Below are 14,267 nucleotides of genomic sequence, written 5' to 3'. Positions count from 1 at the left end.
TCTGCCAGGGAAGAAGATGGTCCGGGACTGGTTTCCTGCGACTTTACCAGGGAAGAAGATGGTCCAGGACTGGTTTCCTGCGACTTTACCAGGCAAGAACATGGTCAAGGACTGGTCTTCTGCGACTTTACCAGGGAAGAAGATGGTCCGGGACTGGTTTCCTGCAACTTTACCAGGGAGAAGATGGTCCAGGACTGGTTTCCTGTGACTTGAAATTCACCGTTAGGTCTCAACACATGTGCTTCATTTCACTCTACATGTTAGACAGTAACTTAGTTGATAAGTGATTGAAAATGTACATTATACAGGAGTTGTCAACTTTACACTGGGATTGTTTCTTAACAATCCGGCACCCAAAGCAAGATTATTTTTAGCCGGAAAAAACGCATTTTGGAATTGGAAAATTGTAATGGTTATACCCTTTCAATATACAGACATTGCCGGTGCTGCACCCAGCAGACTTCAACACAAGCTTCTCTGGGAAGGAGTGACAAATCTCCAAGGAAAAGCTGGAAAAATATGGCCTTGGACCAGGTTAATGGGCAATTGGTCCAAGATTGCAAAGGTAATATAAGAAAGGATTATTTTTTCACTGGTTCTTTCATCTCTTTCTTTGGTTGTTGGTTTGCTTATCGGCGTGATAAATTGTTTGTGTGTGGAGCGGTCTGTTCATTGTACGAGAGACACCTCTCTTTACCTACATGACAGTATTCAACGTAAAGAACTGTGCATGGCAAATAAGCTAAAGATAATGCTCCCTGTTCCAATGAGGAATTTGATCGGGTATTAAATACCAAATAACAGCCATATAATATTATACAAATATATTTCCATTCATTTCTTGCAGAAATGATAAGGCGGTATTTAAAGCCAACTGATATTAAGACAGAAAGCCAACTGAAATGATGCAGCCAACTCTCTGGGACCTTCGGGAGGGCCATAGGCTCAATTATTGCGGATACAGCGTTGGGGGAAAACCGATTTACGTCGGTGGGGTCCTCACGTGACAGGACCTCTAAATACGTCAATGACGTGTCTGCCTTCTTTCCGAGTACCCACCCAGCAAGTTGTGGGTATATGTGGTGTAGCGCCAATACAAGGGGATCTATCACCTGCACCCAACATGTATTGTTTAGCCCGGAACAACCAGGCAGATACATACAATGTACATGTAACACGTCGCAATAAAGTAAACATCAATGTGGATAATGTACCTAAAAGAGATCGCGAAAAGGAATGCAGCCCAAGACAATTCCTGAAAGGCACAATATGTTACAGGCGTTACCATGTTTTTAGGCAAATAATGCATGATTTAATGGTTGTCACATGTTGACAGCAACAATAGAAATTTTATATAATTGGACAGTGCCAAAAACAATATGGTTAAAATCCCATAAATTACCCGACAACCCATCCCTTTCCTATTAACTCCAACAGATGGTCTCAAAGAATCTAATGATGCAGAAGGAGGGTTCACTTGTAAGTAAGCTAGTAAAGGCCTACTAGTTTGTTTTGTTGCACTGGGAGCAGCACTCTGTACCTCCACATGCAGCTTCAATAAAAATCGATGCCCTCTACCATCAGCGCAACCAGCAAGCCTTTCAGATGCATGGACTCTTCAAACATTCATAGAAGCCTTGATCGACTCTTGATTTGTGGATGCTCAGAAGTGGAGCATACAGAATTGCTTTGCAGTGTCTACCGTCCTGACCGCCACGTCCAATCTCCTGCCAGTAGTTCAGGAACGAAGATGCAGGGCCCCAGTGTATAATGAACTCAACATCAGGGACATCCATACCAAGGACAAACTCAATGGTAGCGATCAGTAGGCGGCAGGGTCCTTTTGGCTACTTGAAGGATGTAGGGATGTCTTGCTCTGACGTCTTTCCTATCCCATGATGGAAGATTTCCACCAAACAGGTTGTGTACACCAATCTGATCGATGACTCTACTAAATACATGGAGCGGCTACTGTTGGGTCCTGCATCGAGTGGAATAAAATAATTGTTAGAAATCAAGCATGAAGTCTCTCGCAGGTTAATTCATCCCCCTCTTCGTTGGTGGGTTATTCTATAAGTTTGGGGTCAAGTGTGACATTTGTTTGTCCCCATTAAGTCTGACACAGTGTAACTTGCCATTTTACACTTTAATAAATAAAACCAGGCATTTGCAATGTACAATGCATTTGAGGGTATTCTCTCGCTCCTTTCTGAGACCGTTGATGTACCAGTCTAGAAGTTAGCTTTCCCTTCAATCCTCCAATCTGTGTATATAGTTTTCTCTACAAACAGTCTTTAATCAGTCGAATTAAGCAAGGATAAATTGTTCCATTTCAAACGTCCAATTATGAATCTCACCTGCTTGGTATGACTGTTATGTGGGTGCAATGCTGCAGGTCCATCCCCAGTACTCCACACATTTCCTTCTGCATCTCAGAGGTGCATGTAGCAGTAAGACAGCACACTGGCACTCCACTGAGGATGGCTACCATCCCCACTATGCTGGTCAAAATGTGCTTCCCCTTCAACACACGAGAAAACAATAACACTTTACAGTGAATAAAAACGATTCACATGCAGAACTCCATGCTGAGCCACACTTAAATGAATTCGCCAGAAGGCCCACCTACAACACCTGCTTTCAAGAAAGGATGGGCAGCACTGCCGTCTGTTATTTGGTAGTATAGACATTAATGTAATGTTACACATCTAAATGTTTATTTGGAATTAAAGCACTTGTTTGACACACATGTAATTAGACAAGACAGCATTTTGCATTTTCACAGAGCTGTAATACTCTTACCATACTATCATACAGTGAGCCTCGTCCATTGCCAAAAGGCAGACCCTTGCTTTAATTGCCTTGAGCGCTTTCTGCCATTTCTCTGACAATGCTGCTCTGGGGGCCATGAATACATGGGAGTACTCACCACTCTATATCTAATCAAAAAACAGGAAATATGAGGTATGAACACACACAAGTACTTTTTCATTATACTTACAAATTTACGGAAGAGCTACAATAATTCAAGTTGGTGTTTGCCATATTTACCTTTCATCAGATACCTTTGTTTACAATTGTTTACAAACGTTGGTATTTAATTGGCATATGCTGTGGTTTTCGTTAGTACCCCTCATCAAGCACCCCCAGTTTTTAGCCTTTTGTTACTTCGATACGTGAATATTATGTTTTCCTTGTTATTTGTTGCTTGTTGTTGATGTTGGGGTAATACCTGTGGTTGGGTTGGCCTCGGTCTCCGCTACTGCGTAAGAGGGTACACCTAACTTCTCCAATCGTAGTCTCTGATCAGCCATCAGTGCAATAGAGGACTGATGACAACTGCAATGTGTTTCTTCTTGGTGTGGTCACGTCTGCAAATTATGAAAAAAGAAACATGTCTTATATCAATTATTCTGCCAATGTCCTGATTCCTAAGAACAATTTTTCATACATTTTCCAAAACAATGTAATTAAGTTACACCGTCCACTTTATCGTTTGGAGGTCCTCCCATGCAATATCAGTAGTTCCAGTAAATGTATTAATCAACTTTTTATTTATAAGAAAATGATCAGTAGTGTTCTTTTGCACTTGCCCATAATGGCCTTCACAAAACCTATCAAACACCTTCGATCCATGGTGGATTGGGATCAAGTGTTACCCGATTCTTTTGAGGACATTTTTGAGTCATGAGTCCCCAAGCTCGAGTTCGAGTCATCATGATCGAGTCCGAGTCCGAGTCATTTTCCAATGTGACTCGAGTCCGACTCTGCGTGAGCATTCCATGCATTTAGGCCTACTTATCTTGGCCCCATTTTACTAGTAGGCCTACCATAACATTAGTATGCAATGCCACTAACCCCCTAGATATCTGCTAGTACTAGGTTTACCTTATCCAGTGTTCAGGACAAATCCGTATATAAGGCTCTTTCCAAACCCCTTAGGCAAGACTGCGAAGACGTTTGCTTTCTCCAACAATGCTTTCAAACCTGTAGCTTCCTCGTCCTTGACAGAGGGAAGGAAATTCGTATCTCACAGATTGTCACATACTGCCTCTTCCAAATTCATCATGTATGAGATGAGACTCAAGTATTCTCCTCTGCGCAAATCTGTCTTATCTGCTTGCTGTGAGGCACAGGCAAAAACACTACCTTGATATGTTGAAAGCACATGTACACAAAAGTCTCAATGTGTTGGTTTTTTTTGTTATTTGTGGCTGTTTACTGCTTGTGGCTCTTGCCTCGGCTGCTTTTATTTTGTCTCAGAGCGGAAGGGAGATTTTTTTCATCATTTCTTGCAAAATCAGGACCGATTCCACCCCTTTTCTTCTGTTGACGCAGGCTACGTGAGTACCAGAGGGAGTTCAGAACCAACTGTACAGCGCTCTTTGGACATAAGGCGCACACAAAAAATTATGTTCGATTCTGTCTTGTATTCACGTGGTAGTATTTAAAGCAAACGCTGGCATATTAGGATTATACATTTTTCAAATACATTTTCTGCAAAGAGAAATCAATTTAAAGCGGGATTTTGTTATGGTCCTGAAATGTTTATGCTAATATGCAGAGTGAAGTGTGATTAGTTAACCAATCCGGATGCAGATGACTGAAATGCTTTAAATCTTTGTCTTTTTTACGTGCCTTATTTCAATGAATAATAGGTAGAGGTAATCGTGATTTCAAAAAAATTGAAATGTGAATTTAATTAAAACACTAAAAATGAGCCAATATCATCAAAATTTTAATAACAAGTTTCCATTTAATTTCTTAAGCATTTCAGTCATATTCTGCATTCCGATTTGTATGTAAACTCATGGCAAAATAATCACACTTTACTCTGCACACAGCGCAGAAAATGCAAATCAAATGAAAAGTGCTGGTTCCACTTCTAGGGTAACCCCATTCTATGGCCATGCACTCGACTAAACTCCTTGCTGAGTTTAGTCGAGTGCGTGGCCATAGAATGGGCCTACTTCGGATAGGGCAACATTATAATCCAGTGGCTATTGTTATGGCAGTAAAACGTCTGGTTCCCTGACCTAATAGTATTCAACGTCAGAATCGTTGGCCGTTGGAACCAGACTATCAACCGAATGGTTCTCATACTTTATTTCCCTTTTTAAAAACGTCAAAACTCCTCCTAAGTTAAAAAGGTCTTCCAAAACCACTGATCACAAAAAGAAAATGAAATCTACTAAATTTAGCACGATTTAAAAAAAAACATAAAAGTAAAGAAAACTATTAAAAAACAAAAACAAACAGTTGATAATTGGCCAGCACCAGCTTTCTTTTAGTAAATGATATATTATGCCGGCACCATGGGCATCCCGGGGTTGGGGGGGGGGGGGGACACCCCCACGGAAAAGCAAAAAAATAAATAAATAAATAAAAGGAGAAAAAAAGACGGCGTTATCTTCCCTTTTAAAACAAGTCCACCAAGGGGATGAATCAGCACTTACAACTTACAACGTAAATTGAATGGGGAAGATGAAAAAAAAGACCAACCAACGTAGGTCCCCGGATGAGTTAAACGTTTGACTACTGTGTGCTGGGGATCCGGGTTCGAAAATGCTGCCGCCGCACTGCTCAATTTTATTTTATTGTTGGCCTATTTTTTTTTATTGTTTTCTTTACTTTTAATTCATGTAGGCCTAGGGATTTACCTTTTCATCAAATTTTTCTTTTTTTAAGCATATTTCATTTTCTTCTTCACAATCCGTGGCTTTGGAGGATTTTTAAAAAAAATTAGAAAGCAGGGAATTTAAGAAAAAAGAAAGAAAGCCGGATCCGGCTAAACTCAGTCATGCATTTGTCATGTTTGTCAATGTCATGACACTTGACATGACAGTGAGCAAATGGTGAGTGCCGCGTTTCGTTTTATTTTAATTTTTTTATCGGCCTCATTCAATTTCAGATTTGCCTACCTTAGCAAATTCTCCTGCCAGCTTTTGATACTTGGTTTGTAGGTCTGCCATGATAAAACTTAGAAAATGTGTTCAGATTAATTGAAATCTTTCAGAAGAGTGCACAAATTGCAGGCAAAATTTCACAGGTGCAGAGGATGGGCGAGACAAGGGGGCGGCCATTTTTCTATCGTACGGTGGCATTCTGGGAAATATTCAATATGGCAGCGCCCATGGGGACACTGGACGAATACTCGCTTGTAATAGCGTGAACTAAAACTGAGCGTTTCTTCATTAATGAGGTATTTTGTGAACTTTTTTACACTTTTTTCTTATTTATTACAATTATTTTACAAACCTACGCATGTACAATCAGCTGAAGTTGTTACTTCCGGCCTAGACCATCACTACTCGAGAAAAAAATCTGTTGTCCAGATTCCGGACATGCCGGACACGTGGTACATTGTAAATGGATTGCAGGTCAACTCCCCCCCCCCCCCCCCAGCCGACTCGCCTCTTACCGACTCGCCCCTTACCGACTCGCCCCCTGACCGACTCGCCCCCTGACTGACTCGACCCTTACAAGCTCGCCCCCTGGCTGACTCGCCCCCTAGCTGACTCGCCCCCTCCCCTCCTTGCCAACTCCCCTCCTAGCCGACTCCCCTCCTAGCCGACTCGCCCCCTGACCGACTCGCCCCCTTGCACCGTACGGGGACATCGTGAAATAAAAAGCCAAATTACTCAAATGCAAGTTTGAAGGATTTCCGATACCAATGCAAAAAACTATTGATCCTTTTGAGTTTTATAAAGAATTTGTGTTGGAAACACCTTAGCACAACTTTACCGATATAGCGCAGCGTGATTTTTCACGGAGTGCCCGTGGCATAGGGCCCGTTGGGCATGTGCGCGTAGTAGCGTTCACGGTGACTGCCGGTGGGTGCCGGCGCGCGACAGCTACAGGTACTGGTACGGTGGGTGCCGGCGCGCGGCAGGTATACCCGCGTTCACCGTTTGTCAATGACATAACGTTATAATTGTAAATCTCGACTCTGGGTCCTCAGTTTCATTAAAAAATATTTTTCAGAATAAATGATGTATATTTGAAAAATGAAAAAAAGGTTTTTCATTTTTTTGGTTTAGTGGTGTTCTTATCAAACATACCGAACGGTTTTGAAAAAGTTATAAAAGAGGCTCAGAAATTGAACTTTCAGAACCAAATTTTGAATTGGGCAATAAAAGAGGCTCAGAAATAGAACTTTCAGAACCAAATTTTGAATTGGGCAATAAACTCAGATAACGAAGCTGATTTGCTGGACTGCTCTGTTTCCCTCCACTGTCTTTATTTTTTTTTTACGATGTCCCCGTACAGTGCATCATTTTCCAGGGGGCGAGTCGGTCAGGGGGCGAGTCGGTCAGGGGGCGAGTCGGCTAGGAGGGGAGTCAGCTAGGGGGCGAGTCGGCCAGGGGGCGAGCTTGTAAGGGGCGAGTCGGTCAGGGGGCGAGTCGGTCAGGGGGCGACTCGGTAAGGGGCGAGTCGGTAAGGGGCGAGTCGGCCAGGGGGCGAGTTGACCTGACACCTGTAAATGTTGTACGTTGGAGTAGCTAGTGCAGCCCGAGTGACTTGGGTGATCGTGCCAGTTTAGATCAAATTAGAGTCTAGGGTGTTTTATCTGAAGCAGACTTCTCTCAATTCTAATGATAGGCCCAGCCTACTTTTTTGTAACTTATTTCAGGTAGGCCTAAGTGCAATTTTCGTAAGCGGTTTACGCCGGTTAATGTCGTGCCATTCAGTGTGCCTTGCATGTTCACGGAACATTGGTACGGTATAAAGTCAAATAAATTAAAATAAAAGTTGATTTTTTTTTTCTCGTAGGGAACCTGGCCCGTATAACTAAAAAATCACCTAATCCGAGTAACTTGGACCCAACTATAAGCGTCTTTTTAACATTCGGACTCCAAATGTTGGGTCGGACTAACGATCACCGTAACTTGGGCCCTACTTATCGCCTTTTTACCGAATAACGACCCAACATGTGTATGCTCCTTTTATGCCCATTGCACGAAGTATATTTTTATATTTACATTAAAGGATGGCAGACAAGCAATATCTTAGTGCTGTTTCACTATTTGGATAAATAAAATTTACATAAATGTAAAATTGGTTAAAATGATCTGTACATACTTTGATAAATGATTTGGGGGACATTGCCGTTGCCGTGCCCTACCCAAAAATTACTGGGGGAGAGGTATACCGCCCATTTCTGTCGGGGCTGAAGTTATCCATTTCCTACATCTACAGACATTTCTTATATTACTGGCAACATTTCACTTCAAGTCTCAATACATGCATTTGTTTTTTGACGATTTTAAAAGCTGCCATCCAAACAGTGAAACATAAGATTGGCATACAGGACACTATCAATAAGTATCATTTTGGTAAGAGTGTCTTTAATGACATTATTGTTCCATTTGGGAGTTGAGATGTTTGCAGGATTTAGCTAACGAACGTGTGACCGGAATGCTTTGCCATGTTACCTCTGACTCACAGCCTCTTTGTTAGACTTTCATCATGTCCATGTGGAGTGTTGAGAAGGGAAACCTCCAAGTACCATTATCGCAGTTTGGCTTAGAGAAATGATCAAAGAAAAATCTTAACATAATTCCCTAAGCTGGGCCTAGAACCATGACTGGCATCTGTGTGCACTTTGGTGTATTTGTCACTGTAACAAGTTTTGATTATTCAGTTTGAAGACATTCAAATGATAAACATAAACTTATTCTTTCTTTCAAGGTTGTGGCATCACAAATAATCTCCTGTTGATAAGTCGAGTAGCCACCACAATGTTGTTGGGAAGAGCAACTGCCATTGGCGCTAACAAACTTGTCTTGCTGTTCCCAAGGAATGGGTCTTCTGCACCAACAAGCATGATGACTACACTCACAAGACGATTAGTCCAACCTCTGTTGTCTTGTAGTGGTAAGACACTGTGCAGAGACAGTGGACAATATCTCAGCATGCAGTTGAGGCAGATTAGCAATCACTCCAAGACACTTGTTGATAAGAATATCCTCATCTACCGGAATGATGGTTTCACCTTCTTCCGTGTGGTGGGTGTATTTGCATTGGCTCAGCTGGGCTTCTGGTCCTACCTGACTTATTCAGCATACACGTCCATGACCGATTCCAGGAAGTTTGAGCTGGCTAAGTATGGACCAGAGGGGGCGCCCTCCGACAAAAAGAATTGGACAACACTGTCGGGAATACGGATGAAGCTGCATTCTGGTGTGTGGAGATATGCAATCACTGCACTCTGTGTTGTTGTGGGTATGTGAGAGTTATACAAATAGGCACTAAATGCAGTATCATTCAACCAGTGAAGCCATTCCCCAACTGTATTCAGAAACTTTATAGGTACATGGGTACATTTGCTTTTTGTGTATTTTTCGTTTCAAGCAACAGAATTGATCAACAGCTGTATCTCATTAAATTCTCATAAGAGATTGCTATGGTGTTGTGCAAACTGATGCCAATATTGTTACTCTACCATGCAAAACCTCAAATCTTTATATGGAAAAGGTGATATCTAAAAGTATTGGCACATCTCAATATACAAATTTGTTTCTCCCCCCCCCCCCCCTTCAGGTGGAGTAATCTTCACTGGGGCTTTGACCTACTCCAAGAAATGCATCCACCGCATTGTCCTGCGTAAGGGGGGAGACCGGATCACCATCAGTACCTTTGGCTTCTTTGGCCAGCCATGGTCCTTCACCGTGCCCGTGACCAATGTCTCCTGCCAGCACTCCAGGCACGGAGTGCGCACTCAGTTACCCATCAAAGTCAAAGGTCACAGCTTTTTCTACCTACTGGACAAGGAGGGCAAGCTGTACCACGCACCGCTCTTTGATCAGACTGTCGGAATGAAGAGGATGCTTCTCTCCTGAAATGCCTGGCCCCCAAAAGAGGACTAGACATCCCAGTCTCAACTTGAAATTCCTAATTTCAAAAATGCAAACTTTGACTGTAGTCAAATGTTTTTATTAAAGTCATGTCGAACCCGGTCAAAGTTGGACCCGGACCAATTTTGGACAAAAAGTAATCCAGACCAAGACTCAGTGGGATTCCAATTGGTCTGGGTTTGCGTTGGCCTTGTCCGAGTTAGCCTGCATTTGCATTGGGTTGGATTGGATTTGAGCTGCTTTTATTGACTGATGAAGGAGTTACATATCCTCCATGTGTGAATTTTTTTAACTTCTCAAGAGAGGATAAGCAGTAATTTCTTGTTGTAAATGACATCATCTTTCTCCTGAGGATCGTCAGAGTATACTGTTCAAAATGTCACAACAAATAATCTCAAAGTGGTTCATTTAGAACCAAGACTTATTATTTTCTGATTTTGTAACATCTGATCTTCATGGCTCTGCTAACCACAGAATTCTGCGCTTACGATCACTACTCTGTGCCAACAGTGCTAGCAAAACAATCTGTGTTAACACTTTAAGCAGAGTATATACATGAACATTGTATGCATGTACATAGGCCAGAATCTCTTGCTTACCCATGAATTATAAGCTAACCGTATAAAGCATAGAATTGTCTGCTACATTAAGCAGGGATTTGTCACTAATGGCAAGCAGAGCCATGAAATTGGACCCATTTCTCACCATTTTCAAATCCAAAAATATGTCCAAGTTTCCTTAGTATTACAGTTTATACAACACCTTAATCAATCCCCGTCATCTGATTGGTGGATCGTTGACCACATGTCATTGAATTGTTCGTCCCAACGCACGGCGCGCGCGCGGCGCGCAGCGCACAGTGCAATGGAAGTTCTATTGCACGGTGAATAGAACTTCCATTGCACGGTGTTACTGCTGCTGGTGTTGGTGCTGTTTTAAATCGAGATAAATTGAATATGATTGTTCTTAACCTGTTGAAAAGTTTGCATACATTTAATATCATGAACTTGTCGAACTTTTAAACAGTTTTTAACCTGAATAAATTGGCTATTAAAAGTCAACCAATCAGATGACAAGGATTTATTCAGGTGTTGTATAAAACAAATAATGAATGTTTCACGTTCGTGCAATGGAAAGAATAATTTCATTCGGTGACAGGTGAAATGTTCCATTCCACTCGGCTTCGCTTCGTGGAATGGAACATTTCATCTGTCACCTCATGAAATTGTTCTTACCATTGCACGCACAAACATTCATTATTTGTATAATATCTCCAATTGTGGTTTATTGTAATGACAATGTTCATGGATTTGTCTTTCTCTTATCCCCATCTCTAAGCATGCACGTACAAATGTATTAACAAAGTCATTTGGTCTGGTGAAATTGCAATTCTCATTGTCACTGTAAATCCAATACTGGCCTCATAATAATAGGGCATAATGTGCTTGGACATTTAAACAATCCCAATCACAGACGTGATTCATGTATAACATTCGTGCACAAAAACACAGAAATGACACCAATAACTGCCACCTTTTTTACATAGAAATAGTCCTGATGACCCTTTATTTCATTCTCATAGTTCCAGTAAATTATTACAAAAAATGCTTACTGTTAAACTTGACACGGTATTGTGTACAACATGCTTAACATTTTTAACAGTAACATATAATAATAAGTTGTTCATTTATTTTATGAGTTGCGCTGTCAATGAACTGAACCACATAGTTTTTGTGCAAAAACATACCGGCTGACAGTAATAATTTAATTGGTAAAATATACAGACACATACATGGGTTTGCTGTTGGTTGCCTAGAACCCAACCAATTGTTCTGGTGACTCAATATTGTTCTGGGTCATTTTTTGGGCCTAAAGTAGAAGTAACTCTAAAACTACACTAAAAATTGAAGTCATGAAAATTAAATTAACTTCTGGAAATTAATCTTGCATCATAATTCAGAAAAAAAATAATGGCATCTATGATATTGAATGTTTTCTATTCTAACTGGAGATGTGGGCCCACTTTGTTCAGGTCCCCTTTTCTCTGGGAAGAAAACACAGTACACTCTGGGGCCATCACACTGCAACTTAATGTGGACACCGTACATTCAATGGAGTCATGCAAATTGAAGTTACTCTATTTACACTGTCCAACACAAAGAACTTTACTTGGCTAAAATTTAGCTGGAAGTTCCAAAATGTATACATGTAAATGGTGCCTGCCATCAAAAGTGTTTGTTTTTTCTTTGTAATAAATATTAAGCCTCTACTTTTATTGAATAATTAGTCAGGAATTGTTTTGTTCTTATACAACAGATAAGTTTAAGTTTACCCACAAGATAATATATCTCTTCCAATATTTGTACTCTATTGAATAATTTATTTTTCTGCCTATACAACACCGAGTAAATTGTGTAACATTTCATTGTTGGATCTGAAAAGTGCAAATCCATATATTCACCCGATAGGTTTTCTTAATAATTATGCATGATGTCATGACTATGCAAATATCTTCATATGACCCCTGACCTTAACATTCAGTCTACTGTGGAAGATAAGCTTAAGCATTATGGAACAGATAGTATTAGGAGTCATACACAATTTAAAAGTTACAAAATCAGAACAGATATTTGTAAGCCTCAAGAATGCTGCATCATTAAATATCATGATTAAAAAATGGTAAATATTAAAATAATAACATGCCTTCAAAATTGACTGTGCTGAGACAACAGATAAATTCTGTTCTGCACGCATATGTAAATAAAAAAGAAAAGGACTTTTTAAAACAGAATTGTAAAAAAAATGTGTCTTACTGTTGACTCTTATTTCGTTAAGTCCACTAGATTAATAGAACTAGTTAAGATCAGTTCAAATTAAATTCTGAACAATCCTTTTTGTTCATAATATTGTGCACAGCTGGCTATGTATTACACATTTTGTATAGTTTACTGTTTTACTTTGGAAAATTAATTGTCGTCCTGGATCTGAAATCGCATTCCTAAATAAGACTAAATTTGCACCGCAATGGTAACTATACATTTCTACCTTGCAGGCTTCCCAGCCTATCTTCTAGACATTTTGTTCCTTTCCTAATATCTGGCTGGTTGATATTGCATTTTAAATAAAGAAAAAAAGAGAGAGAAACATTGGAAACAAAAGGTTGAAGGTGACTTCTAATACTCAATTAAGTTGCACTTGCCTACAAATAGAATGGATTGACAAAATGAAGGAATATCAGCATTGCTGACACAGTGGCAGTCTTCAAATTGTCAATTCCACTGAACGGGGAACATGTTATGTTAGTAAGAAAAATACTGCCCACATTGGTTGTGTGTCCTTGTCAACCAGTGCTGTTGGAAAAACATCCACAATTGACATACTCCTTCAACCATGTCACATGATTTACGCACAATTGTTGACAGATTATGGCACACACAACCAATCCACAATCACAAACCAAACAAGCAAATTTCCCAGTTGATGCAGACCGATCTCTCTGCTAGAAAACCCACTGTGCAGACACGCAGCCATTTTGTTTTGACAAGATTTTCAGCAGGTCACAGTTGATCACTTTGCACTACAAACTGCAGTTAAATTGTGATAATGGGGTGGTAAGATCAATCAATTCAAAATCCTCCTTCAATAACCACTGCCCTTCTATTTTGAATAGAAAATCACACTTGAGAGGCATTCTGGCAAATGAGAAGGAACCGGGCACAGGCCGTAGTGGAGAAAAATGCAAAAAATAGAGTGGGGTGAATTTTTTTTATCGATTTTCAGATTTATTGATATTTGTAATCTTTGATATGTCTACTACACATATTTCAAAGAAATAGTATAAAAATCGTTGAAGAAAAGTGTTTTTTAAGAGAAAAACAACTGGCGTCTTTCATTTTCACGAATACAAAACTCCCAATGTTAGAGGCATTTTTCTCAATATTTTACTTTTTGACATGCCAACTAATGCGAAATTTGAACAGCCATAACTTGTCAATGAAATGTTCAATTGAAGTGCAACAAACAGGAGAATTTTATTCTCTTTCCTAATACCCACAAACCCTCGTTTCGACCACTGCCCAGTTCTGTCTCATTTTGCCAGAACGCCTCACAATTAACCGTGTCACAGTCTTGGCAGATGCGATGAACTGTATAAGCCACCCTCAACTATTACCTTGTCACTGGCTACGTGTTGCAACAAGTTAGATCGGTCTGCTGGCACAGCAATCAGAAGCTACAAGAATCACAAACCTACCACCTACAGCCCAGCTACAGAGCTGTACTAGTCAGTAAGGGGGGAATCTATCAACTACAGGATGCACGGCAAACTTATTGCACGGTGATAAGGCTGAAGAGCTAAACCATTAAAAAAAAAGTGTTGTCCCTGAAATACAAATGTATGGAAATTAAATT

General features: G+C 40.4%; 2 protein-coding genes and 1 long non-coding RNA gene across 3 annotated transcripts in view; 1 reads left to right on the top strand and 2 right to left on the bottom strand.

Annotated features, from left to right (window-relative positions):
• Positions 1-6,120, bottom strand: part of LOC119721525 (protein phosphatase 1 regulatory subunit 21-like) — a 79,254-nt gene extending 73,134 nt beyond the window's left edge. The window contains exon 1 of the mRNA XM_038191603.1: positions 5,922-6,120. Coding sequence (XP_038047531.1) covers positions 5,922-5,972 — 51 coding nt within the window. The 5' untranslated portion in view covers positions 5,973-6,120. The remainder of the gene's footprint in view (positions 1-5,921) is intronic.
• Positions 1,753-3,131, bottom strand: LOC119720776. Its single transcript, XR_005270116.1, has 3 exons — positions 2,803-3,131; positions 2,358-2,521; positions 1,753-1,981 (listed from the first exon to the last, which is right to left on the bottom strand). It is a non-coding gene; the product is annotated as an uncharacterized LOC119720776 (long non-coding RNA).
• Positions 6,121-6,144: 24 nt separating the features above from the next.
• On the top strand, positions 6,145-10,555 carry LOC119720767 (transmembrane protein 223-like). Its single transcript, XM_038190606.1, has 3 exons — positions 6,145-6,202; positions 8,692-9,225; positions 9,544-10,555. The coding sequence occupies exons 2-3, from the start codon at positions 8,742-8,744 to the stop codon at positions 9,840-9,842; spliced, it is 783 nt and encodes a 260-aa protein (XP_038046534.1). The 5' UTR covers positions 6,145-6,202; positions 8,692-8,741; the 3' UTR covers positions 9,843-10,555.
• Positions 10,556-14,267: the final 3,712 nt, after the last annotated feature.

Source organism: Patiria miniata, unplaced genomic scaffold (assembly GCF_015706575.1).
Source record: "Patiria miniata isolate m_02_andy unplaced genomic scaffold, ASM1570657v1 HiC_scaffold_13, whole genome shotgun sequence".
NCBI classification, from domain to species: Eukaryota; Metazoa; Echinodermata; class Asteroidea; order Valvatida; family Asterinidae; genus Patiria; species Patiria miniata.
The sequence above is the reverse complement of the archived record's forward strand: the minus strand, read 5'-3'. Positions and strand labels throughout refer to the sequence as shown.